Source organism: Delphinapterus leucas, chromosome 20 (genome assembly GCF_059928025.1).
Source record: "Delphinapterus leucas isolate spDelLeu-1000000601 "Yukka" chromosome 20, BTC_Dleu_Yukka2, whole genome shotgun sequence".
Lineage (NCBI taxonomy): Eukaryota > Metazoa > Chordata > Mammalia > Artiodactyla > Monodontidae > Delphinapterus > Delphinapterus leucas.
This window is the reverse complement of record NC_143148.1, coordinates 15,630,632-15,657,658: the sequence shown is the minus strand read 5'-3', so window position 1 is coordinate 15,657,658 and position 27,027 is coordinate 15,630,632. Positions and strand designations below refer to the sequence as shown.

At 36.2% G+C, this 27,027-nt stretch overlaps 1 protein-coding gene across 3 annotated transcripts in view; it reads right to left on the bottom strand.

Moving 5' to 3' along the window:
• Positions 1–1,074: 1,074 nt before the first annotated feature.
• The window catches only part of ZNF567 (zinc finger protein 567), a 36,403-nt gene continuing 10,450 nt past the window's right edge, over positions 1,075–27,027 (bottom strand). For 2 of the 3 annotated variants that reach the window (XM_022586269.3, XM_089902240.1), the window contains exons 4-6: positions 12,770–12,896; positions 12,414–12,500; positions 1,075–8,844 (exon numbers count right to left, since the gene is read on the bottom strand). In XM_022586269.3, coding sequence (XP_022441977.1) covers positions 7,124–8,844; positions 12,414–12,500; positions 12,770–12,896 — 1,935 coding nt within the window. In that variant the 3' untranslated portion in view covers positions 1,075–7,123. The remainder of the gene's footprint in view (positions 8,845–12,413; positions 12,501–12,769; positions 12,897–27,027) is intronic. The other variant, XM_022586270.2, reaches the window with a different exon arrangement.

Genomic DNA, 27,027 nt, shown 5'->3' with positions numbered 1-27,027 from the left:
ATCTATCAGTTGTGGAACTGAAAGAAAGCCTTTGGTCACATCACATACCTAGCCTATCATCATCTTCAAGATATTCAGCAATATACCAATATATTACTTCTGTGCCTCACTTGTAAAATGGTGAAGACAATACCTGTGTTTTTGTGAGGATTAATACGTGTAAACCCTTATAAGACTATTTGACAAATATATTAACTACTGTTGTTCTGATGATAATTAATAGCATTATCATTAGCAAATTCTTAGAGAAAGACACTATGTTGGTAATGAACTTAGAAGAGCCTCCAATCACCCCCATTCTCCTATTCAACCTCAGATGACTGATTTTGAATTAAGTCCAGTAAAATACAGAGAACATGTGAGACAATTTCATTCCTGCTGAGCTGCATCAGGAAACTAATGCTGGAATAAATACTCTGGAACTAGTGGCTGTAAATATATATTGAGAATATACCTAGTTGCTTAAGTAGAAAAGGGTATGAAGCAGTTTTCTGTTAATAAATTCCTAAAAACAGATATCCCATAATCTACACTGTCCTCTCACAATTCAAAGTTTATTAGAAATTATCAAAAGGATAACAAAGAGAAAACCGTCCATTAGTAAACCTTCCAAGTTGCCATTATGAAAACTTTCAAACAAACAGGAAAGTTAGAAAAGTACAATGGACATGTATTTACCACCCTGCCCCCCACCACCTAGTTTAATAGCTAAAAGTTTGTCATATTTGGTTTATCTTCCTATAATTTTCAACATAACCATACTATAACCACATCTTCTAAAATATATCACGTGACACACATTCAGGTTTTCCCAGCTGTCCCAAGATTGACTTTACAGTTGTTTGCTTTCGTTTTTTATCTAGAGTCAACTCTAGGTTCAGAAATTGCATTTAGCTGATATGTCTCTTTTAGGCTAGTTTAGTTCTTCACTTTTTTTTTTTCCATGACTTTTTCTTCTTAGAGTCCATGCAGTTGTCCTGTAGGATGTTCCATATTTTCGATTGTTGTTCTTGTTTCCTAATGTTGTCATTTAATTAATTCTGCCATTTACATTGGAAACTAAGTATAGAGAAAAGATTAAGTTTGGATCAAACAATTTTGCAAGAATATTAAATGATGCAAAGTATTTTGTATTGTATATCAAGGTACATATTGATAACATGAGGCTAAATTTGATCATATGGTTAAGGTGGCGACTGTCAACTCTCTCCATTTTAAAGGTTCTTTTTTATTCTTACAATTAGAAAGTATCTGTGGAGTGATTCTAACCTCCTCTTGGAAATTTATATTTTATTTGTTTGATTCAAAGAGAAAACCAGTATTAAAACAGGATACCACTCAGATATGAGCGATAATGAGTTGCTACATAACAAAACCTGTATGAGGTGACCAAAGTCATCTTAGAAGAACACTAATACCCTTTAACAAATGTGGGAAATCAAGACATAGGGCCAGAACTTTTTTTGCATCATCATTCAACTATTAACATCATTGCCCCACGTGACTACACTATTATAATCCTAGTTCTGAAACAGTGTCTGTCACATAGTGGACACTTGATAAAACTGATGATGTAATCAAACCTAAAAAACCAGAAAAAGAACAAATTAACCTAACTACAGAAGAAAACATTTCATGCAGTTAAAATTGGAAATCAATGGAAGAAGCAATAAAACCTCCTTAATTTATTTTTGTGGAAAAAACACTGATCTAAACTAGACTTATAAATTTGATCAATGTAAAGGTGAGAAATATGACAGCACTAATAAGGTAGCACACATATATTTATGGAGAGTTTAAAAATATCAGTAATATTATATACAGAAAGTATTTTCTTTAAAATTGACTCAAGATGAGGTAGAAATCTGCATAGTCCAATACATATAGCAGGAAAATGAAAATCTGGTCCAAAACCTCTCTTTAAAACAATACTTAGGGCTTCCCTGGTGGCGCAGTGGTTGACAGTCTGCCTGCCAATGCAGGAGACACGGGTTTGTGCCCCGGTCCGGGAAGATCCCATATGCCGCGGAGCAGCTGGGCCCGTGAGCCATGGCTGCTAAGCCTGCACGTCTGGAGCCTGTGCTCCGCAATGGGAGAGGCCACAACAGTGAGAGGCCCACGTACTACACACACACACACACACACACACACATACACACACACAAAACAATACTTAAATATCAGGTAAAAACTAAGGATAATCTCTAAAAGAATTTTACAATCTCATACTAGAAGTCTAAACACTGGATCAAGATAGTTTCTAAAAGATCTAGATGGGCTTATGAATATTAATGCAAATATTCTAAGGAAAATATTAACAAAATGAAACCAAACATGGAGGAAATCATAACTTGAGAGGCAGAACTTTTGTTTTGCCTATCAGTCACCATTCAGAAATTGACATAATCGTACCACATGATTGCACTCTATTTCCAGATCTTTAAGCAAGATGCATCCAAACTCAAGAATTTAAAAGGAAAGAAAAAAAAAAAGAAGCAGTACCAGTTAAGATAGTTAGCATGTTCCACCCTGCCTCTCCCACTGAACGCAACTAAAATCATAGAATGGATGAGGCAGCTGAGAAAACTGAAAAGTAAATGTTAGCAGACAGACTGAGAAGGAAACCAGAAGTTGGAAGTTTGATCTGGTGATGTGCTGGTCTGGACTGAAACAACCTGAATCCCAAAACTGCGAGCCAAACTTGGATGGAAAGAGCTCCATAAGAAACTCTCTATAGTTGGAAGAGTGGGAGAACGGGTTTTTGTGGAGCAGAGAAGGTGGAAGAAATCCATGTTGTTTTTCTTTTCTTTCTGGTCTCACTGCAGGCAAACACTAGTCCTGAAAGCTCCAGTCCTGGATTGGGTAGGCGGTGGTAGCAGCAGCTGCCAGCAAATACTTAAACCCTGAGGAAAGGGAATCCTATCTTACTAGTGGAAGTCTGTTCTGAAGAAGGTGGAGGAAATCCCATTGCTTTTTTCCTCTTTATTCTCTCACTCATTGGCACTGGAAGAAGACCTAGCTGTGGGAAGGCCACAGCAGAATGGGAAGGCTAAATAAAGCCCTGTTGCTCTAACTAGATCCAGGAAGGGGGACTCTGGGAACTAAAGAGTTCTAGTGAGATAGGGGAGAGGAGCAACTCAAGTTAGGGATCCCTTAAAGTATTATATGAACTCGAGGGTGCACATGTGTAGATCTGACACTAGGCAGCATACCAAAGGCCTTGAGAACTGAACCAGGTGGACCATCAACCAGGTCTCAGAGTGGGTACTGGGTGAAGCACATAAAAGATAAAGCACACTGAATGCCAATTTTCAAATGCTTTGAAAACTGAATTGACATTGGAACCCCAGGGCACAGAAAGTAGTTTGGAACTTGCATATTGAATCTAAATAAACTGCCTGCTAAGACAAACCTAAATTATGTTTCTCATAGGATTTAAACTAGACTCAGAGAATCATTCAAAATGTCTAGGAAACAATAAAAATGTACTCCACATACAAACAAACAGGACAATTTAAAAACTCACAATGGAAAAGAAAAAGACACCAATACTGACATGATCCACATTAGAATTAGAACCATGTTCCAAGAAGTAAAGGTGAACTCTTGAGTGAATATCTAAGCAGACAAAAAGAAGCTATAAAAAAAGAACCAAAAGGAAATTAAACATTAAAAATTTTTATTATATAATTTTCAGATGTATAAAAGGAAATTTTAGAACTGAAAAAGTGAAAATTAGAACTTACTTGATGGGCTCAGCAACAAAATGGAGTGCCATGAAGAAAAAAATATTTAAAGAATCAATGGTTGAAAACCTACCGAGTTTGGTAAAATACCTTAAAATTACAGATTCAAGAAATATAGCATACCACAAAAAGGATAACTAAAAGAAACTTTTGCTGAGACACATCATAACCAAACTGCTGAAAATCAAAGAAAAAAAATCTCAAAAGCTTCCAGAGAACATTGATGCATTACATATAGGAGAACAATCCCTTAATTCCCATTAGAAAGTATGAAGGCCAAAGGATAGTGGAACAACATTTTTTAAGTGCTTTAAGGAAAGACATGTCAACCCCAAACTTTATCCAGTGAAAATTATCAGGAATGAAGGGTAAATAAAAGATATTCTTAGGTAAAGGGAAACAAAGAGGATTTGTTACTTGCAGGCTTGCTGTAAAAGAAATGCTACATGAAGCTCTTTAGATGGAAGGGAAATGATATCAAAGAAAAACCTGAAACTTCAGAAATAAGTAAAGAGCAACAGAAATGGCAAATTGCTGAATAAATAATAAAATTATTGGTTTTTAAAAATAATTTAAATATTTACTTGATAAAAAGCAAGGAGTATAACACTTTCTGATGAGGTTTGTAATAGATGTAGATATAGTAAATATGATAATCATAATATAAAGAGGGGAGGCTAAAAGGGACAAATATGGTGGTAAGGTTTCCATATTCAACATGCAGTACTAAAATGTTAACTCAAAGTATATTGTAAATTATATATATTATGTGTATTATAATCCCCAGAGGAACCACTAAAGAAAATAAACAAAGAAATAGTAAAAAGCTAAATAGATAAATTAAAATGGAATAATAAAATATATTCAAATGAAAAAGAAAGCAAGAAAGGGAAACAGGAATTAAAAATAGAGGGGAAACATAGGAAAGAATGTTAGAGCTAAAGCCCAACAATATCAGTATATATACATTAAATACAAATGGTTTAAAACCAGTATTAAGACATTGTCCAACTGGAAGTTCTTAAAAACCCCAACTATACGTTGTCCGTCATAACGTGGCCTTAATATACATATATAATACACATATATATTGTGGGTTTGGTTCCAGACCACCACAGTAAAGCAAATATCACAATAAAGTGAGTCACATGCATTTTGTGGTTTCCCAGTGTGTCATGTTTATACTATAAAAGTTATGTTTATACTATACTGTAGTCTACAGTAAGTGTGCAATAGCATTGTCTAAAAAAGCAATGTACATACCTTAATTTTAAAATACTTTATTGCTAAAAAATGCTAACCATCATCCTAGCCTTCAGTGAGTCAAAAATCTTTTTGCTGGTGGAGGGTTTTGCTTCCAACTCACTACATACTCAGGAAAAAGAGGTAGGCTTGCATCCTTGGTTGTGAATGCAGTTCTTTTGGTAGTCGTCATCGTTAGCATATATTTTTACTCATCTACAAACACAGATTTATTCAAATGAAATAATTTCTAGGTTCTCATAACTCTGAATATAGATCCTGTAATCTTACTTGTTGTAGCTATTTTATTCTAATATGTTCATCCTGCCTACACACTAGAAAAAAAAAACTCTAAACATAAATAATAACTATTAGTTAAGGCTATATTTCTCAAAGTTCTGTCCAGTCAGACATGGCATTTTATCTTTTATCGTATGTCCCTTTCAAGTCTAAATTTTTATCATGTCTGATTTGCTTCATCACCCACTGTTCTTTTTCTGCTCTGAAATCATCTGCAAGACCAGGAATGACAAGCATGTTTCCATTTACAATCCACTGGCAGTTGGTGCCCCTTTCTATAGGCCAGACGGCCTGTTGTACATTTTTAATGTCAGATACTTGAACTATCAATTATTTTCCTACTTACTTAGATACAGTTTACAGTTCTACTGAATTGGGGGGAAAAACAGTTTATTTAAATTTCTACTGAATTTTATTACAATAACTTCATGTATGGTTATGAATATTGGTTATGAATAATCCCCCTCAAGAAGGGCCTTTAGTAACACTGTTCAAATTGCTGTTGAGCTTACTATTTTCAAAAGGTGCTATAGATGGTATTATCTTAGATTTCTGACTCTCACACATCAAAATCTCCAGTGATTTTTCATTTGGGATTTTCGAGACCCACATTTCCTGTGAGATAAATCAAGGTATAAAAGGCTTACTTTACATAGGCTTATTATATTATACATAGGCTTACTTATATATTTTTTTCATAATTCTATTAAAGGGAATAGACTCCTATACTCCCAAATTTTATTCATCTATGTTCCTTCTTAACTTTTCTTTAGTATAAATTCTTTGATGGTGACTAAGACATAAGCTATTGCTAAAAGTACCCCTATAATCATGACAACTGTAGGATGCCCTCCAATATGAATTCTCTGATTTTGTGTAAGGTTTAAGCCACAGCTAAGGTCTTTCTACATTTATTACATTTATATATTCATGACTAACAGCCTTCTCACAATTATAATATTATAAAGATTTCTTTTTAGTAGGAATTCTCCAGTTGAATGACATTTCTCCACTTGAATTACAGAGCTGTTACTCTCCAAATTGAATCATCTCACATTGAGAAAGGTCTGAAAGATGTTTGGCAGTATCTAACATAACTGAACAAACTTTACATACACCCTGGGACTGAGTAATCCCAGTCTTCATATAAAATCAACAGAAATACACACACACACATATACAAGAATATTTATAGTAGTATTTTTATTACAACACAAAATTATAAAAAATACAAATATCCATCAAGAGGATAGATAAATAGCAGTATATTCTTAAAATGGAAGAGTATACAGAATGAAAATGAATACACTACTGCCACATGCAATAATGTATGAATCTTTAAAATGTTGAGTGAAACAAGACAAAAAATTTGTAATGTATAATAAAATATAAAGTTTAAAGACATGCAAAAACTATTTCATGTTAAAAGCCAGGGAAGTGGTAATCTTTGGGGAAGTAACAACTTTTATTCCACAGAGTGCAATGAGAAATATACTTCATAATTTCTTCCTCTTATGGAGACTGATACTTAAAACCACTTTGTATCTTGCTTCTGCATGTATTATATAAGAATTAAAAAAAATAAACTGAGTCAGCAGGAGAACTTGAAAACGTAAAAAATTAGCTTCATTGCTGATAAGAGTTCATATCAACGATCATATCCATTTCATATGCTAGTAAACAGTAGATAAATAGTTATGTGGTATAGTACATTAAGTTAATTATTATTACATTTGTGATTAAAATTACCTTATTCACACGTTAAGCATGCTTTTTTAAAAAACTAAAGTTTTACAATAACTTAGAAAGGCTTCACAAAGAAATCACATCATTTATTACTGCATTACCATGTTTTCTCCCTTGTGAGTTCTTTGATGGACAATAAGGTTTCTCTTATAACTGAAGGACTTACCACACTCATTACAAATATAAGGCTTCTCCCCTGTATGAGTTCTCTGATGTACAATGAGATTTGTCTTCTGGCGGAAGCACTTCCCACATTCATTACACTTGTATGGTTTCTCTCCTGTATGAGTTCTTTGATGATGAATGAGATATGACTTCCTGCTAAAGGCTTTCCCACACTGAGGGCATTCATAGGATTTCTGCCCTGTATGTATTTTCTGATGTACAGTGAGGGTTGCTTTCTGGCGAAAAGACTTCCCACACTCATTACAAATATAGGGTTTCTCTCCTGTATGAATTCTCTGATGTAGATTGAGATTTGTCTTCTGACTGAAGGATTTCCCACATTCATTACATTCATATGGTTTCTCTCCTGTGTGAGTTCTGTGATGATCAATGAGGTATGACTTCATTCTAAAAGCCTTCCCACAGTGAGGACATTCATAGGATTTTTCCCCTGTATGTGTTCTCTGATGTGCCACAAGGGTTGTTTTCTGGCGGAAGGATTTTCCACACTCATTACAAATATAAGGTTTCTCTTCATTATGAGTTTTCTCATGAAGAGCGAGGGTTGTCTTCTGAGAGAAGGATTTCCCACATTCATTACAAATATAGGGCTTTTCCCCTGTATGAGTTCTCTGATGTACAGTAAGATTTGCCTTCTGGTGAAAGGACTTCCCACATTCTTTACAAATATAGGGTTTCTCTCCTGTATGAATTCTCTGATGTAGGGAGAGTGTTGTCTTCTGGCGGAAAGACTTCCCACAGTCATTACACTCATATGGTTTCTCTCCTGTGTGAGTTCTTTGATGACGAATGAGGTGTGACTTCAATCTGAAGGCATTCCTACATTGTGGACATTCATATGATTTCTCCCCTGTATGTGTTCTCTGATGATCAGTGAGGGCTGTCTTTAGGCGGAAGGACTTACCACATTCATTACAAACAAAGGGTTTCTCTCCAGTGTGAGTTCTCTGATGATCAATGAGATATGATTTCCTTCTAAATGAATTTCCACATTGATGACATTGGTAGGGTTTTTCCTCTGTGTGAATTCCCTGATGCAGAATCAATACTGATTTCCTGCAGAAGGACTTCCCACATTCAGTGCATATATGCTTTTTTTCAATATTGGTTGTTCTTCTCCTTTTATTATATTCAGATGGTTTTTCCCTTCTGTAAGCTCTATTATGTGTAATTAGGCCTCCTTTTTTAAGGAAGGATTTCTCACAGTCATTATATCCAAATGACTGTGCTGAAGTTTCTATCTCATGATATTGCATAATCATTTCATTATGACTGACAGCCCTACCACACTGATTATGGGATTTGCCTCCAGAGTGAGCTGTCTCTGGCTTAGTATTGAGGAGTGATTTCCCATATCCATTATGCTCACTAAGTCTCTTTCTTGTAGGACTTAGATTACTGATGATTAATTCTGAAACATTTTTAAAAATCTTTCCATGAGTGTCATATTCAGGAGGTAGGTTTTTTGAATTAATAGGGTTTTTGCTTAAAGTAAATGTCTTTTCATATGCACTACTGTTCTCCTTAATCAGTTTTTTGTGGTTGATTAATACAACTGATCTAGAAAATTTATCTTGTTGTTCCTTGAATTTCACTAAAAAGTCTTCAGCTTTCCACTTTTCTTCTAGGAAAGAATATAATTAATAACAATTTGTGAATCTTCACATATTTGCTATCGAAAGGAATTGTAGTAGGGTCTAGTACATAAGGCCAAAAAAGACCAAGGACAAATTATTCCTTGCCTGGGAAAAGACATGGAACCTAAATTAAAAACTCTGCCTCAGTGTGGAAAAAGATGAAAAATAAGTAATGAACACTAGTAACATTTGCATTTTGCACCAGAACTTCATACAGAAAGTGAAACAAACACATGAAGCAGTAAGGAGAAGAGACAAAAGAATAGTGGAAGAGGAATTCATGCTTGGATAGGTGGATTCAGAGGCAATGAAGTGAACCTTTCAAGAGCATTAAGATTTAAGTAGGATGAACAAGAAAAATTAGCAGAAAAGTTTGTTCAGGGAAAATTTTAGAGGAAGGCATTTGGAGGACACAGATCAGAGCCTATACTTTTATTTCTTTATTTCTTTATGCCGCACCACGTGGCATGTGCGATCTTAGTTCCCTGACCAGGGACTGAACCTGTGCACCCTGCAGCGGAAGTGTGGATTCCTAACCACTGGATCACCAGGGAATCCCCCTGAGCCTATACTTTTAAATATTCATCCCTAGACTGTAAGGTAAAATATTTCCAGTTGTTCCACCACCCTCTTTCCACACACCCACCAATAAATCTTTCTAAGCATCAACTATTTTCCTAGTGTTTATAATCCTCTATATAGCTGGGGATCATTTTTTCTTGTGAGGGAAATACTAGGAAAACACTTCCAACAGGAACTTTAAAACAGACTAGGGGTATGTTCACTAGTGTATTCAGGTTGCTGTTGTTATTATTTTCTTTCAGAATTGTTCAATAACAAAACTCTCATGATCATTAATTATAACTATTCTTCTTTTTAAGTGCTAACTTAGAGGTTTAAAGAAAGATTCAAGTCTTTCCCCAATACAGTAACATTCTTAACTCCAGTTTTCCATATGGGGGACCAGAAAGATTGTTCACTCTGGCTCTAAATCACTCATTAATCTTAACCTTTATTTCTCTTATAAATTTAGAACTATATTTGACTCTTTTGCTTTGCAATCATCCACATCTAGAGAAACAATGTTAAATCTAGGTTCAAAAATCTATTTCTTCCTTGAGTCCATTACCCACAACACTAACATACAAGGAATTTCTCCTGTAAACAAAACTTTACATTACCTAGACTTACTTTTTATATTCAAACAAGTTTTCAGGGTTGTCCACATATCTGAAAAATTTCACCCATAACAATCAAAGCCTAATATTTACTGCCCTATAAATACCTCCCTTATCCCTAATCACATGCTTTTGCTCATGTTCTTTTAATCAGTTGACTTGCCTTCCAGTCTTATTTCTAATCATATTTAGATAATCTTCAAGAAAATGTTACTACTCCATGATATCAAAACCCTTCACATATATCCCACCACCACTTTATTTATTACTTCTTTATAACTTGAAAATAATTATGGTCTAGAAAAAGAATTTTAACAAATCTTTTTACAAGCTTACACTGTGTCATAAATATTTCATGAAAAATGCAGACTTTAACAGTAATCCTTTCTCATAAAGGAATACTTTGTTGGTTATCGCCTTTGTACTCTTCTGAGTTCATTAACACTGCATATCATAGATAGGTAGTGTTTGTTAGAATCCAACCATTTGAATCAGAATGTACAGAACCATGGCCTGAGCAAGTACTTCTGAAAGGACTTATCAGTACATACTTTATGAATGGAGGAAAAAGAGATCTCCCCTGTACAGCTCCATAAACAGAAAATGAAGCAAACTACTGACTACTTAAAATGTTGTATACTATAGCAAAGAAGATACAGAGGATCTTATCTTTGAAAGAAAGAATCCTTAAGCATAAACAATGTACAATCAAGTATCAAATTATATAACATCCAAGAGCTGTGTATGTTACAGTTAGTAAGCAGCATGGAAATTCAGGAAAAGGAAAGGTGAATATGTTGGGGAGTAGTCAAGGAATAGAAAGGAGAAGAAATCTCAAGTCTTCAAAGATATACACTATACAGAAGGGTGAACACAATGAAAAGTACAGATATCATGACAGACCCTACATGTATAGAGAACATTTAGGAGACTAGATGAAGTGGAAATTAGCAAGCATTTTCCACAAAAGAGAGAAATAAAGTTGAAAAGACCAGATGAGGGCTTATTATAGTAGTCCTTGTATGAAGGAGAATTTCAATTTCCTATAATAATAAGTAGTGGGGAACAAGTGATGATATAGCTTGTCAGGAAAGTTAACAATATAAATTGAAAAAATTAGGACAAAAATTATGGCAAAAACAAATTGTAATTACCGTATGCAAGACATTAAATAAGGTAGTCGTCATTTTGTATGATGTGAGTAAAAAATGAAAATATGGGAGGATGTAAATATATTTCACGGGCTGATAAACACAAATTGTGAAGAGATCCACAAGAGATTATGACAGAGACAATCAAGCTGGTATCATGGCAGTAATAAAATAATTTGGAAATAGTTAAATGGGAACGAATTTAGGAGCTAGGAAAGTTGGTGATTTTCATTTTCAACTTATTGTCACAAAAGAGGTGAGGCATCATAGTGCAGAACTTGTGAAGGACTGGAGTGAAGGTGGGAGGACTGTGCCGAGTATGTTGGTATTAGAGGTTCTCCACATAAAACAAGGAGCTTAAGTTCTGAGAGTGGATGAGACTAATATAATTGAAAGGTAGATCTCTTGAGGACAAATTAGAGAAATAAGACTGAGAGTCCAATGAAATATACCTTTAAAAAAAAAAAAAAGTTCTGTGACTATTATGTATGAGGCACTGTTCCAGTCAATATGGCCAGAGTGGTAAAAAAAAAAACAGAGTAAGCTGGAAATAAATAATCACTTAGATAATCAGGATAAGAATGATTCAGTGTTTTACCCAAACCAAGGGATGATTTCAGGAAAGATGATCAGCCATATAACAATGAACCATGAAAGTTTAATGGAAGAAAATGGTAACTATGGAATTATCAGTCTGGGCCAAGGTGAGTGAGCTTTAAAATTAATAGCTAGACTCATGGTGAGAATGGGAACTTAGAGTTAGCATAGCAAACAAATCTGAAATACTATAAAAGAAAGGGAAAGAAAAAGCAACTAAGAAGAGAAATATTAGCCAAGAATTTTTTCTTTCTTAAAGATAGATTTAAAAATGCCTAAAAGAAATCTATTCAATGGCTAAAAGATAAGGGACCAAGAAAGCTAAAAAAGGATACAAATCAAGAAAAAAGATCTATAAGAAGGAAGGAAAGAGATCTAAAAGAAGGAAGGCTTAATTTTGATTAAGAGTGGCAACTATCTTTGATAACACCAAGCAAACTAAGGAAGTCTATTATATAGGGAGAGTGACATTTGAAAGTGATTTAATTTTTTTGCAGGCACAATAGTCATTTCAACAGTTAGGAACCTTTAAAAAGACACTACCAAAATATTTCAAAGGTGTCACCCAACACATGACCACTTTAAATTTATTTTCCACAGATTTCATCTGCCTGCAAGTCAGAAACTCACCTAAACAGGTATGACCTGTAAATGATGTCCATGGCTCTTCTCCTCGTTCCAACTTGAGGATCACGTCAGGCTTGGTCATGTGACACCCTGATTAAGGGAAGATTTGGATTAAGTTACTTAGGCGTCAATACCTTTGAAAAATCAATAAGGTGAATTTTCAGTACTGCAAATTAAGATACTCCTTTGTGTAACAGTAAATTTAACACCTTGCACTATGCAAGTGAAGACACAATAATCCTTTCTGTCAACCAAAAAGAATGCATCACCTCTTATCCCTGAAATCAAGATCACACATATTTTAGGCATCTTGAAAGGAAATGCATGCTACTGAAAGTTTCAAAGAGAGTTTTTCTTACCCACAGAAACGAGGTGGCAATAGTTTTCCAACATCACATCCATGTATAGCATCTTCTGAGCAGGATCCAGGTGCTGCCACTCCTCCTGACTAAAGTCCACAGTCACATCTTTGAATGACACTGATCCCTGTAATGGTTTGGGACTGTGATCAGAACAAATTGACGAGAAATTGGAGACTAGTTTTGATCCTGTTCCTTTGTGGCATTCTTATGAAAACTTGTAAAGAATGCCTACCATTTTTCTTGTTTTGTGATTTAAATAGTAAGGGAAACAAAAATCAAGGTAGAAGTACTCGCCACCAAATTTATTTAATAACTCATTCTAAAAATGTTTATTGTGAAGTCACTTTGTAACCCCAAATTGGACTCGTTTACCAGGGTGCCAAGATATACAAAATGCTGTCCCTGTTCACAAGAAGTTACAACCTCAAAGCATGTAACACATACCTTCAAGAAAGTATGTGTCAACACAAATCTACAAGAAGGTGTTATGGGTACTGTAACAGAAGTATGTACAAGATAACAATGTATTACAAGGGCAGAACAATTTTTCAGGCTTCACTGAGGAGGTAAATTTTTTCCTTTTCAAGATTAATGTGTTATGCAGGAAGAATATAGTTTTAAAATGCATGGGAGTGACTTTGGGCATCCAGTAATAATAGAGTGAATTGGTCAAGCAAAAATTGGAGGAGAGTTTATCCTTAAAAGGCAGCAATGAGTAAGAATTGTTAGGTTTGTGGCTTTTTTTTTTCTTTCTGCGTTACGTGGGCCTCTCACTGTTGTGGCCTCTCCTGTTGCAGAGCACAGGCTCCGGACGCGCAGGCTCAGCGGCCATGGCTCATGGGCCCAGCCGCTCCGCGGCATGTGGGATCTTCCCAGACCGGGGCATGAACCCATGTCCCCTGCATCGGCAGGTGGACTCTCAACCACTGCGCCACCAGGGAAGCCCGGTTTGTGGCTTTTTTGCATGAAGGTACCCCAAAGCCCATAGCTCTTCAGGTGAAGAGCTTCCTCAAAGGTGACAGGGGACAGAATTGAGGGCTGGCAGGTGAGCTGGAGATTTAGCGATAAATTCTGGAAGTGAGAGAACTACAGGAAAAATGAGACCCCAAATCTGAGTATAAACTCTGCCATAACTCCAGGTTGATAGTTAAACTAAACAATTGTTAGAGAGATAACAGGAGGCTTAAAAAAGAGCAAACAGAAAGACACCAGGAAAGAGTTTTGAAAAACAGAAGTGTACCTAGTGAGATTTGGAGATTTCTGCATTTTTGATTAACAGCATTCCACAACCTGCTCATAGCTTAAGCAGAAGAAAACTGAAGCCTTAATGGACTGAGGTGTCAGAAGCTGGAGTTAACAAAAAGCAGCAGGAAGTATAAGGGGTGAAACACTGAAAGAAAGAGAATGTAGAAAGTCAGGCCCCAAATCTAAGTATAAATATATACCAAATTCTTTGAGAGCTAAAGTACATGAACACAGTGGAAATCTACCTCCCATCATGGGACCAGGGTAAAAAGCAGCAGGTGGGAGCTTAAGGGACCTAGCTATCAGCTGCTTCACACTTGGGGTGGAGGTGGAGGGGCAGGGAGGGCAGAGTTTGAAGTTTGATTCCAAGCAAGTTAATCGTCTGCTAGAACAACAAAAAACAATAATCCTCAGAAAAACAGACATACAGAATTCAGATTACTATATTACTCATGACGTTCTGGTTTCTAGCAAAAATTAGACATGTAAACAAAACAAATCAGAAAAAGAAGAGAGGGAATATGACCCATATTCAGAAAAAGTTCATGGAAACTAATTCCTAGTGGACCCAGGTATTGGATTTTGCCCCAAAGGCTTCAAAACAGCTGTTCTAAATGTATCTAAAGAAGTAATGAAAAACCTGGCATGGAATCTTGAAACACAAACTGCTAAAAAAGCACGAAGTGAAAATTCTAGAGTACAGTAACTGAAATGAAAATTTCACTATGTAGGTAGCAGACTAGAAATAGAAAAAGGAGCAATCAGTAACCTTGTAAATACAGGCATACCTCAGAGATATTGCAGATTCAGTTTTAGACCACTGTAATAAAACGATTATTGCAATAAAGTGAGTCGCATGAATTTTTTGGTTACCCAGTGCATATAAAAGTTACATTTACATTCTACTGTAGTCTATTAAATGCAATGACATTATGTCTAAAAAACAATGAACATGCCTTAATTAAAAAATACTTTATGGCTAAAATGTGCTAATCATCACCAGAGCTTTTAGTGAGTTGTAATCTTTTTGCAATACTAACATCAAAGATCACTGATCACAAATGATAACAAATATAACGAAAAAGTTTGAAATACTGAAGAATAGCCAATGTGACAGAAATGAAGTGAGCAAATGCTGTTGGAAAAATGGCACCAATAGACTTGTGTTAAACTCAGCATTGCTACAAACCTTCAATTTGTAAAAGATGAAATATCTGCAAAGTGAAATAAAAGCATAATAAAATTAGGTATGCCTATATATAACTAGATCAACAGAAATTAATCAATCTGAATAGAAAAGGAAAGAAAAAGAAAAAATGAATAGACCCACAGAGAGCAGTGGGTCAATTTCAAAGTAATCCAACAGAGGTGTAATTGGAGTCCCAGAAAAACAGGGAGAAAAAAAGGGTCTGAATAATTTTTAAGGAAATAATGGCCTAACACATTCAAAGTAAGCAAAACTTAACTTACATATTGAAAAAGCTTAATGAACCCCAAAAGGATAAAAACAAAAGAAAACCACACTCAGTAAATCCTAATCAAACTGTTAAAAGCCAAAGAGAACATCAACCAAGAATTCTGTACTGAGCAAAATTACCTATTGAAAATAAAGTCAACATAAAGCTACTTTCAGAAGAAATCTGAGAGAATTCATCACTAGCAAAACTGTACTATCAAAAATGGTAAAGAAAGGTTTTCAGGCTGAAGGTAAAAATGACATCAGATGGTAAACAAGGTCTTTAGGAAAGAATGAAGAGGTTGAGAAAAATTGTATATAAAAGACTATAAATATTCATTTCCTTCCTTATTTAAAAAACATGAGTGTTTCAAGCAGGGGTTGGTGAACACTTCCTGCTGTTTCAGTATGAACGCAACCATGGACAGTATATAAAATGAATGAGCAAAGTTGTGTTTCAATAAAACTTCATGTATGGACACTGAGATTTAAATTTCATAAAAGTTACGTAAGTGAGAAATATTTTGATTACGTAGGTCAGAAATATTCTGTTTTAAATGTTTTTCAAATGTTTTTCAAACATTTAAAGTATAACTATTTTAAACTCACAATCTGTACAAAAACACATAGCAGACTGTTTTTAGCCTCTGGGCTGTAGACCCTTGGTTTAAAATAGGCATTCTAACACCATTTATTACAAATATAAATATCACACACATGGCGAACAAAAAAACAAACCATGGGGAAGCCAATAAATGAAAATACAATGTTGCAAGTTGACATATTTTACCTTAAGTAATTCAGTACTATCTCTAAGTAAAACATGATTAAGTTAAAGATGCACACTGTAATCCCTAAAGCAACCAAAAAAAAATAATGCAAACTGATATAACTACAAACTCAAAAGACAAATAAAAATTATGAAAATGTACTGCTTGACACAAAATAAAACAGGATATAGGAACAGATGCACAAAAACAGGTTAGGAGTAATCTTTTTTTTTTTTTTTTTGGTACGCGGGCCTCTCACTGTTGTGGCCACTCCCATTGCGGAGCACAGGCTCAGCGGCCATGGCTCATGGGCCCAGCTGCTCCATGACATGTGGGATCTTCCCGGACCGGGACACGAACCCATGTCCCCTGCATCGGCAGGCGGACTCTCAACCACTGCGTTACCAGGGAAGCCCAGGAGTAATTTTAAGTGCATATTATTAAAGGTAAGAAGCCCAATCTGAAAAGGCTACATAATATACGATTTTAACTATATAACATTCTGGAAAAGGCAAAACTATGGAGATGATAGATCAGTGGTGGGACTTCCCTGGTGGTGCAGTGGTTAAGAATCCACCTGCCAATGCAGGGGACATGGGTTCGAGCCCTGGTCTGGGAAGATCGCACATGCCGTGCAGCAACTAAGCCCGTGCACCACAACTACTGAAGCCCACGCACCTAGAGCCTGTGCTCTGCAACAAGAGAAGCCACCGCAATGATAAGCCCACGCACCGCAACAAAGAGTTGCCCCTGCTTGCTGCAACTAGAGAAAGCCTGAGCTCAGCAACGAAGACCCAATGCAGCCAAAAATTAAAATAAAATAAAAAAAAAATTAAAAAAAATCAGTGGTTGCCACCGCCACATATTATAGAGGAGAGGGAGAGATGAATAGGCAGAGCACAGAGGATTTTTAGAGCAGTGAAATTAGTCTGTATAATACTATAATGGTAGATACATGTCACTATATATTTGTCAAAATCCATAGAATATGTAACACCAAGAATGAACCCTAATGTAAACTATGGACTTTGGATGATAATGATATATCATTGTAGGTTCATTGATTTTAACAACATACCACTCTGGTGTAAGATATTGATAGTAGGGAAAGCTATGCATGTGTCAAGGGGTAAGGGCATAAATGGAAACTCTCTGTACTTTCTGCTTAATTTTGTCTGAACCTAAAACCACTAAAATATAAAGTATGGTTAAAAGATTAAAATAAAACAGGTTAGGTAATCAGAAAACAAAGAGTGAAATGGCAGCCCTAACTACAACAGGACTAAACACTCCAACAAAAAGACAGATTATTAAAATGTGTAAAAAACCAAGACTCGAAATATATTCTGTCTTCAAAAGTATGTCTTCTGAGACATACTTTAAATAACATAGACACAAATAGGTTTAAAATAAAAGGATGGGAAAAAACCATAAAAACATTAAACATGGGAAAGCTGATGGGGCTATAGTAAAAGAAGCTGAGGAGTATTACCACTACAGACATAAAAGAACATTTCCTGATAATAAAAGAGTAAATACATGAGGAAAATATAGCAACTACAAATGTATATGTACTTAAATAACAGTTTCAAAACACGAGGCAAAAATTGACAAAAGTAAAATGAGATTTTAAAAAGTCTAAAATCATGTTTGGTGTTAATGTTTGTCAGTAACTGAGAGAACTAGACAAAAGGGGGAAAACCTGTAGAGATTTAGAATCTCTAAAGAATACTGACACCTAACGCATTTGGTATTTATAGACCACCACTTTCAATAATTTCACAACACATTTTATTCAAGAGTAAATGGACTATGCACCAAGATAGAACACAAACAAGTCTCAACAGATTTAAGACAAATCATACAAAGTATGTTTTCTGACCACACATGAACTAAATTAGATATCAATAAAAATGGCCTATCTAGAAAAGCCCCAAATGTTTGGAAATTAAACAATACACTTCCAAGTAACCAATTTAGGGTCAAAGAAAATTAAAAAATTGTTTTTCATAAAATATATTAAACTAAATACAAATAGATCAAATTTTGAAGATGCAATTAGAATAGGCTAAAAGAGAAAGTTATAAGTTTAAATGCTTATATTAGAAAACAAGAAAGATTTAATATCAATAATTTAAACTTTTATCTTAAGAAGCTTTAAAAAAGAATAAGTTAAACTAACCCCAAAGCAAGTAAAGGAAATAGTTAGGAAAAAAGGAAAAATCAATAAAATAGAAAATAAATAAGCAATAGGGGAAAATCAATGAAACCTAAAGCCAAATCCTTGAAAATATCAATAAACTGTAAAACCTCTAGTTAGATGGATTAAGAAATAAAGAGGGATGTTACACATGGCCATTATCAGATCCTACAGGTATTAAATAGATAAGAGAATTATAAACAAATTAAAGGCAATAAATTAGACAATGTAGATGAAATGGACAAATATTTTAACTTAAAAAACATGTTACCAAAGAAAAAAAATCTGAAAACCCTTAACTATTAAAGATACTGAGGGACTTCCCTGGTGGTCCAGTGAAGTCCACTTCCAATGCAGGGGGCATGAGTTTGATCCCTGATTGGGGAATTAAGATCCCACATGCTGCGGGGCAACGAAGCCTGTGTGTGCCACAACTATTGAGCTTGCGCACCTCAATGAGAGAGCCTGCGTGCCGCAAACTACAGAGCCTACATACTCTGGAGCCTGTGCACCACAACTAGAGAGCCCACACACCCTGGAGCCCATGCGCCACAACAAAGAGCCCACATGCCACAACAACAACAAGAAAAGATCCCGCATGCCTCAAAGATCCCGCATGCCACAACTAAGACCCAATGCAGTCAAAAAACAAACAAACAAAAGAAATACAGGGACAACAATCAAAAAACAAATGGGAAAACAAAAAAATAGCAAGATGGTATATTTAAACACAACTTATTGATAACTCATTAAATGAAAATGGACTAAAAACTCTAATTAAAAGGTACAGTATCAGGAGTTACCTGGTTAGGATCCTGGGCTTTCACTGCCATGGCCTGAGTTCAATCCCTGGTTGGGGAACTGAGATCCCACAAGCCATGCGGCACAGCCACCCCCCCCCCAGAAAAGGGAGAGTATCAGACTGGAGACAAAAGTAATACCAAAATATATACTCTCTGTAACAGACTCATTATAAATATTAAAACATAGGTAGGTTAAAGTATAAAGAATGGAGAACAGGTATACTATGTAAATACTAATTGAAAGAGATCAGCCAATATGGCAGAATAGAAAGACCCTGATTGAGCTCACCTCCTCTCACAAGCACACCAAAATTACAACTATTTACAGAACAATGATCAGTGAAAATCACTGGCACCTACAAGAAAAGATCTACAGATAAAGAAGGTATGACAAGATGTGTAGGAGTGAGGTTGTGATGTAGTCAAGTTCCAGCCCCCCAGGTAGGCAACCCATGAATGGGAGACTAATTATAATTCCAGAAGCTCTCCCCAAGAAGTGAGGGATCTGAGCCCCATTATCAGACTCCCCCACCCCAGTGGTCTTGTGCCAGGAAGACAAGCTCCTAGAACATTTGGGTTTGAAGGCAAGTGGTGCTTACTTTCAGGAGAACCAGAGGGCTAGGGGAAATAGAGACTCCACTCTTAAAGGCACAGACAAAAATCTCACATGCTCCAGGAACCAGGGCAGAAGTGGTAATTTGAAAGGAGCCTGGGTCAGACCTGTCTGCTCATCTTGGAGAGTCTCCCAAAAAGGCCAGAGGCAATTACAGCTCACTCTAGGGACAAGACACTGGTGACAGCCATTTTGGGGAGCTTGTTCTACAGTGTAGACACTGTGCTAGCAACCTCCATTTTGGATTCCTCCCTCTAGTTTATCAGCCTCAGGACCCATCCTCCACCCAACAGCCCAAAGGTCCTAGTACATAGACGCCTCAAGACAAGCAACTAACTTGGAAGGGACAAAGCCCCACCCACTAGCAGACAGGCTGCCTCAAGACCTCCTAACCCCACAGCCGACCCTGGACATGGTCCTGCCCACCAGAGGTCCCAGGACCTGGCCCCACACACCAGTGTGTAGGCACTAGAACCAGGGCCCCCAGGGCCCTGCAACCAGACCCTGCTCCACTCACCAGTGGGCAGGAACCAGCCCCAGAATCCATGGTCCCACACACCAGCGAGCCTGCTCTAGAGTTGGGACCAGTCTCAGCCACCAGCAGGTGGACACCAGTCGGACAACCACAGCCCTGTAGCCTGTAGACTCAGCCCATCCACCAGCAGGCCAGCACCTACCCTGGGACTGGCTGGGCTCTGACCCCACCCATTAGCAGGTCAACACAAACTTTGGAACATGCCTCATGCTGCAATGTCAAAAAATGGCCCCTCTCATCAGTGGTCAGACACCAGTTCTGGGACCCCTGGACTCAGCTGCCAGACCCCAGGACCTGGTTTCACCCACCAATAGTGGACACCAGCCCCAGGGTCTCCTGGATTCTGCCCACCAGTGAGCTAGCACTAGCCCTGGGGTCGCCTGGGGTTTCCCAGCCAGCTGCCTTAAGACCTGCCCAACCAACCAGCGGCCAGCAGTCTCTGCACAAGGCAAAGCCTAGCAACCAACCAAACTGGAGGCCAACCAAGCCTACAAGACCGCCCACAGTAGTCAACCTGTCACGACAGAAGGGCCCATGCAACCCAATAGGGGGCACCCTAGAGCATACAGCTCTGGTGATAAGATGGGAGTGCACTGCTGGGACACAAAGGACATCTACAAAAGGCCACTTCTCCAAGGTTGGGAAAAGGTAACCAAACTACCAGATACACAGAAATAAAAACAGCAAGTTGGGTAAAATGAGGTGAGAGAGGAACATGTTCCAAATGAAGGAACAAGATAAAACCCCAGAAGAAGAATTAAGTGAAGGGGAGTTAGGCAATTTACCTGAGAAAGAGTTCAAAGTACTGATCATAAAGATGATCAAGGACTCGGGAGAAGAATGGATGCATAGAGCGAGAAGTTAGAAGTCTTTAACAAAGTGCTAGAAAATATAAAGAACAACCCAACAGAGATGATGAATATGATAAATGAAATGTAAAATACAGTAGAACGAATCAACAGTAAACTAAATGATACAGAGGAACAGATCAGTGAGCTATAAGCAGAGTAGTGACAATCAGTGCCACTGAACAGAAGAAAGAAAGAAAATAAATGAGGGAAGTTTAAGAGGCCCCTGAGACAACATCAGGACACTAATATTCACATTACAGGCATCCCAGAAGGAGAATAGAGAAAGGGGCTAACAACATATTTGAAGATATAATAGCTGAAAATTACCCTAACTTGGGAAAGGAAATAGACATCCAAGTCAAGGAAGCACAGAGATTCCCAAACAGGATCAACCAAAAGAGGAACACACCAAGACATACTGTAATGAAAATGGCAAAAATTAAAGATAAAGAGAGAATATTAAAAGCAGCAAGGGAAAAGCAACAAGTTACACACAAGGGAACTCCCATAAGGCTATCAGCTGACTTTTCAGCAGAAACTCTACAGGCCAGAAGGGAGTGGCACGATATATTTAAACTGATGAAAGGGAAAAAGCTAGAAAAAAAAACAAGAACACTCTACCTGGCAAGGCTCTTGTTCAAATTTAGTGAAAAGAGCAAAAGTTTTACAGACGAGGAAAAGATAAAAGAGTTCAGTACCACCAAAACAGCTTTACAAGAAATGTTAAAGGGACTTCTCTAAGCAAAAAAGAAAAGACCACAACTAGAAACGTGAAAATTACAAAAGGAAAACTCTCATACAGTAAAGGTATTAAATCGTCCATGCACAAAGCTAATAGATTAAAACAAAAGTAGTAAAATCATCTATATCCACAATAAGCAGTTAAGGGATATCCAAAACAAAAAGAAAAAGTAAAATATAATGTCAAAACCAGTAATTGTGAGGGGAGAAGAGAACATATGCAAGGTTGTTAAAATGCATTTGAAATTAAGAGATCAGCAACTTAAAACAATCAATATACATATATACATATACATATACACACACGTACATATATTGCTATACAGAAACCTCATGGTAACCACAAACCAAAAATCCATAATAGATACACACACAAAAAAGAGGAAGGAATCCAAACATAACATTAAAGATAGTCACCAAGTCACAAGAGAAGATAACAAAAGAAGAAGGAACAAAAAAGAAGTACAGGGCTTCCCTGGTGGCGCAGTGGTTGAGAGTCCACCTGCCGATGCAGGGGACATGGGTTCATGCCCCGGTCTGGGAAGATCCCACATGCTGCGGAGCAGCTGGGCCCATGAGCCATGGCCGCTGAGCCTGCGCGTCCGGAGCCTGTGCTCCGCAATGGGAGAGGCCACAACAGTGAGAGGCCCACGTACCACAAAAAAAAAAAAAAAAAGAACTACAAAAGCAACCCCAAAACAATTAACAAAATGGCAACGAGAACATATATTGAATATATCAATAATTAGTTCAAATGTAAATGGATTAAATGCTCCAATCAAAAGACAGAGTGGCTGAATGGATACAAAACAAGACCTGTGTATATGCTGCCTACAAGAGACTCACTTCAGATATAAAGACACAGACTGAACATGAGATGGAAAAAGGCATTCATGGAAATGGAAATCAAAGGAAAGCTGAGGTGGCAATACTTATATCAGACAAAATAGACTTTTAAACAACGGGTGTTATAAGAGACAAAACATAATAATCAAGGGATCAATCCAAGAAGATGTAATAATTGTAAAAATACATGCACCCAACATAGGAAGACCTAAATACATAAACCAAATATTAAGATATAAAGGGAGACACTGACAGTAACAAAATAATAGTAGGGTACTTTAACATACATCAATGTGTCTATACAAAGAAAGAAAATCAATATGAAAACAAGGGCTTTAAATGACACATTAGTCCACATGGACTTAATAGATACACACAGAACATTCCATCCAAAAGCAGCAGAATACACATTCTTTTCAAATGCACATGGAACATTTCTCCAGGGTGGACCACATCATAGGACAGAAAACAAGTCATGGTAACTTTAAGAAAACTGAAATCATGTCAAGCATCTTTTCTGACCACAATGCTATGAGATTAGGAATCAACTACAAGAAAAAAAACTGCAAAAAACACAAAAACGTGGAGACTAAATAATATACTACTAAACAACCAATGGATTAGTGAAAAAAATCAAAGAGGAAATAAAAAAATGCCTGGAGACAAATTAAAACACAATGATCCAAAATCTATGGGACAGAGCAAAACAGAGCAAAACAGCAAAAAAGTGGGAAGTATATAGCAATACAGGCTTATCTCAGGAAACAAGAAAAATCTCAAATAAAAAACCTAAACTTACACCTAAAGGAACTAAAAAAGAACAAACAAAACCCAAAGTTAGTAGAAGGGAAAAAACCATAAAGATCAGAGCAGAAATAAATGAAATAGATGCTAAAAACAAACAAAACAAAAACAATAGAAAAGATCAATGAAACTAAGATCTGGTTCTTTGAAAAGATAAACAAAATTGATAAACCTTTACACAGACTCATCAAGAAAAAAGAGGGGGTCTAAATCAATAAAACCAGAAATGAAAAAGAAGTTACAATTGACATCACAGAAATACAAAGAATCATAAGAGAATACTACGAAAAACTCTATGCCAATAAAATGGACAACCTAAAAGAAATGGAAAAATTCTTAGAAATGCACAATCTCCCAAGACTGAACCAGGAAATATAAAATATGAACAGACCAATTACCAGTAATGAAACTGAATCAATAATAAGAAAATTCCCAACAAACAAAATTCCAAGACTAGATGGCTTCACAACTGAATTCTAATGAACATTTAAAGAAGAGTTAACACATATCCTCCACAAACTATTCAAAAAATTGCAAAGGAATGAACACTTCCAAACTGATTCTATAAGGCAGTGTCACCCCGATACCAAAACTATACAAAGACATCACAAAAAAAATTACAAGCCAATAACACTGATGAACACAGGTACAAAGATCCTCAACAAAATAATAGCAAACTGAATTCAACAATACATTAAAAGCATCATACACCATAACCAAGTAGGATTTAACTCAGGGATGACAGGATGGTTCAATATTCGTAAATCAATCAATGTGATACACTACATTAACAAACTGACGAATAAAAACCATATGATCATTTCAATAGATGCAAAAAAACTTTTGACAAAATTCAATATCCATTTATGATAAAAAAAAACTCTCAAGAAAGTGGGTATAAAGGGAACATGCCTCAACATAATAAAGTCATATATGATAAGCCCACAGCAAACATCATTCTCAACGGTGAAAAGTTGAAAGCATTTCCTCTAAGATCAGAAACAACAAAAGGGTGCCCACTCTCTCCACTTTTATTCAACATGGTATTGAAAGTCCTAGCCACAGCAATCAGACAAAAAAAGAAATAAAAGGAATCCAAATTGGAAAGGAAGAAGTAAAACTGTCACTGCTGATGACATGATACTATACATAGAAAATCCTAAAGACGCTACCAAAAAACTACTAGAATTAATCAATGAATTTGGTAAAGTTGCAGTATACAAAATTAATATACAGAAATCTGTTGCATTTTTATAGACTAACAATGAACTACCAGAAAGAGAAATTAAGGAAACAATTCCACTTACAATCACATCAAAAAGAATGAAATACCTAGGAATAAACTTACCTGAGGTAAAAGGCCTGTATTTGAAAAACTATTAAGACACCGATGAAAGAAATTGAAGATAACAGAAACAGGTTGAAAGGTGTACCAGGTTCATGGACTGGGAGAATTAATATTGTTAAAATGACCATACTACCCAAGGCAATCTACATATTCAATGCAATCCCCTATCAAAATATCAATGGTGGGACTTCTCTGGTGGTCCAGTGGTTAAGACTCTGTGCTTCCAACGTAGGGGGGGGTGCACGTTTGATCCCTGGTCAGGGAACTAAGATCCCACATGCTGTGTGGTGCAGCCAAAAGAAAACAAAAAAAATACCAATGACATTTTTCACAGAACTAGAATAAATAATTTAAAAACTGTATGGAAACACAAATACCTCGAATAGCCAAAAGAATCTTGAGAAAGAAGAACAGATCTGGAGGTATCACACTCCCTGACCTCAGACTATACTAAAAACACAGTAAGCAAAACAGTATGCTACAGGCATAAGAACAGACACACAGATCAATGGAACAGAATAGAGAGCCTAGAAATAAACCCATGCACTTATGGTCAATTAATCTATGACAAAGGAGGCAAGTATATACAATGGAGAAAAGACAGTCTCTTCAATAAGGGTTGCTGGGACAATTGGATGTGTAAAAGAATAAAATTAGAATATTTTCTAACACCATATATAAAAATAAACTCAAAATAGATTAAAGACCTACATGTAAGACTAAAACCATAAAACTCCTGGAAGAAAACATAGGCAGAAAAACACTCAGACAAAATTTGTAGAAATATTATTTTGGATCTGTCTCCTAAGTCAAAGGAAACAAAAGTAAAAATAAACAAATAGGACGTAATTAAACTTTAAAAGCTTTTGCACAGCAAAGGAAACCATCAACAAAATGAAAAGGCAACCTATAGAATGGGAGAAAATATTTGCAAATGATATGACCAATAAGGGGTTAATATCCAAAATATAAGCAGCTCATACAACTCAATATCAAAAAAAACCAAAAACAAAACCAATTAAACAATGGGCATTAGATTAAATGGACATTTTTCCAAAGAAAACACAGAAATGGCCAACAGGCACATGAAAAGATACTCACCAGCACTAACATCAGAGAAATGCAAATCAAAACCACAATGAGGTATCACCTCACACCTGTAAGAATGGCTATCATCAAAAAGACCACAGACAACAAATGTTGACAAGGATGTGGAGAAAAGGGAACCCTTATACACTGTTGGTGGGAATGTAAATTGGTGCAGCCACTAGGAAAAACAAAAACTAAAACTATCAATAGAACTACCACATGACCCAGCAATTCCACTCCTCAGTATGTATCTGAAAAAAATAAAAATTGTAATTTGAAAAGATACATGCACCCCAATGTTCACAGCAACATTACTTACAATAACCAAGATATGGAAGCAACCTAGGTGCCCATCAACAGATGAATGGATAAGGAAGATGTGGTGTGTACATACAAACACACACACACACACACACACACACACACACACAGAGGAATATTACTCATCCATAAAAAAGAATGAAATTTTTCCATTTGCAACAATATGGATGGACTTGGAGAGTATTATGTTCAGTGAAGCAAGTCAGACTGAGAAAGACAAACACTGTACATTATCATGTATACGTGGAATCTAAAAAATAAAATGTATACAACAAAACAGAAACAAGACTCACAGACATAGAAAACAAACTAGTGGATACCAGTGGGGAGATGGAAGGAGGGAGGAACAAGCTAGGCATAGGGGATTAAGAGGTACAAACTACTAGGTATAAAATAAATAAGCTATAAGGATATATTGTATAGCACACAGAATATAGCCAATACTTGTAATAACTATAAATGGAGTTTAACCTTTTAAAACTGTGAATCACCACGTTGTACACCTGAAATGTATATAATGTTGTAAAATCAACTACACTGCAACTAAAAAAAACAAGAAAGAAACGGAGGGAGATGCTCTAGATTAAAAGACATTTAAGACTTTTTTGGAAATTAATTCATTTTACATTAATT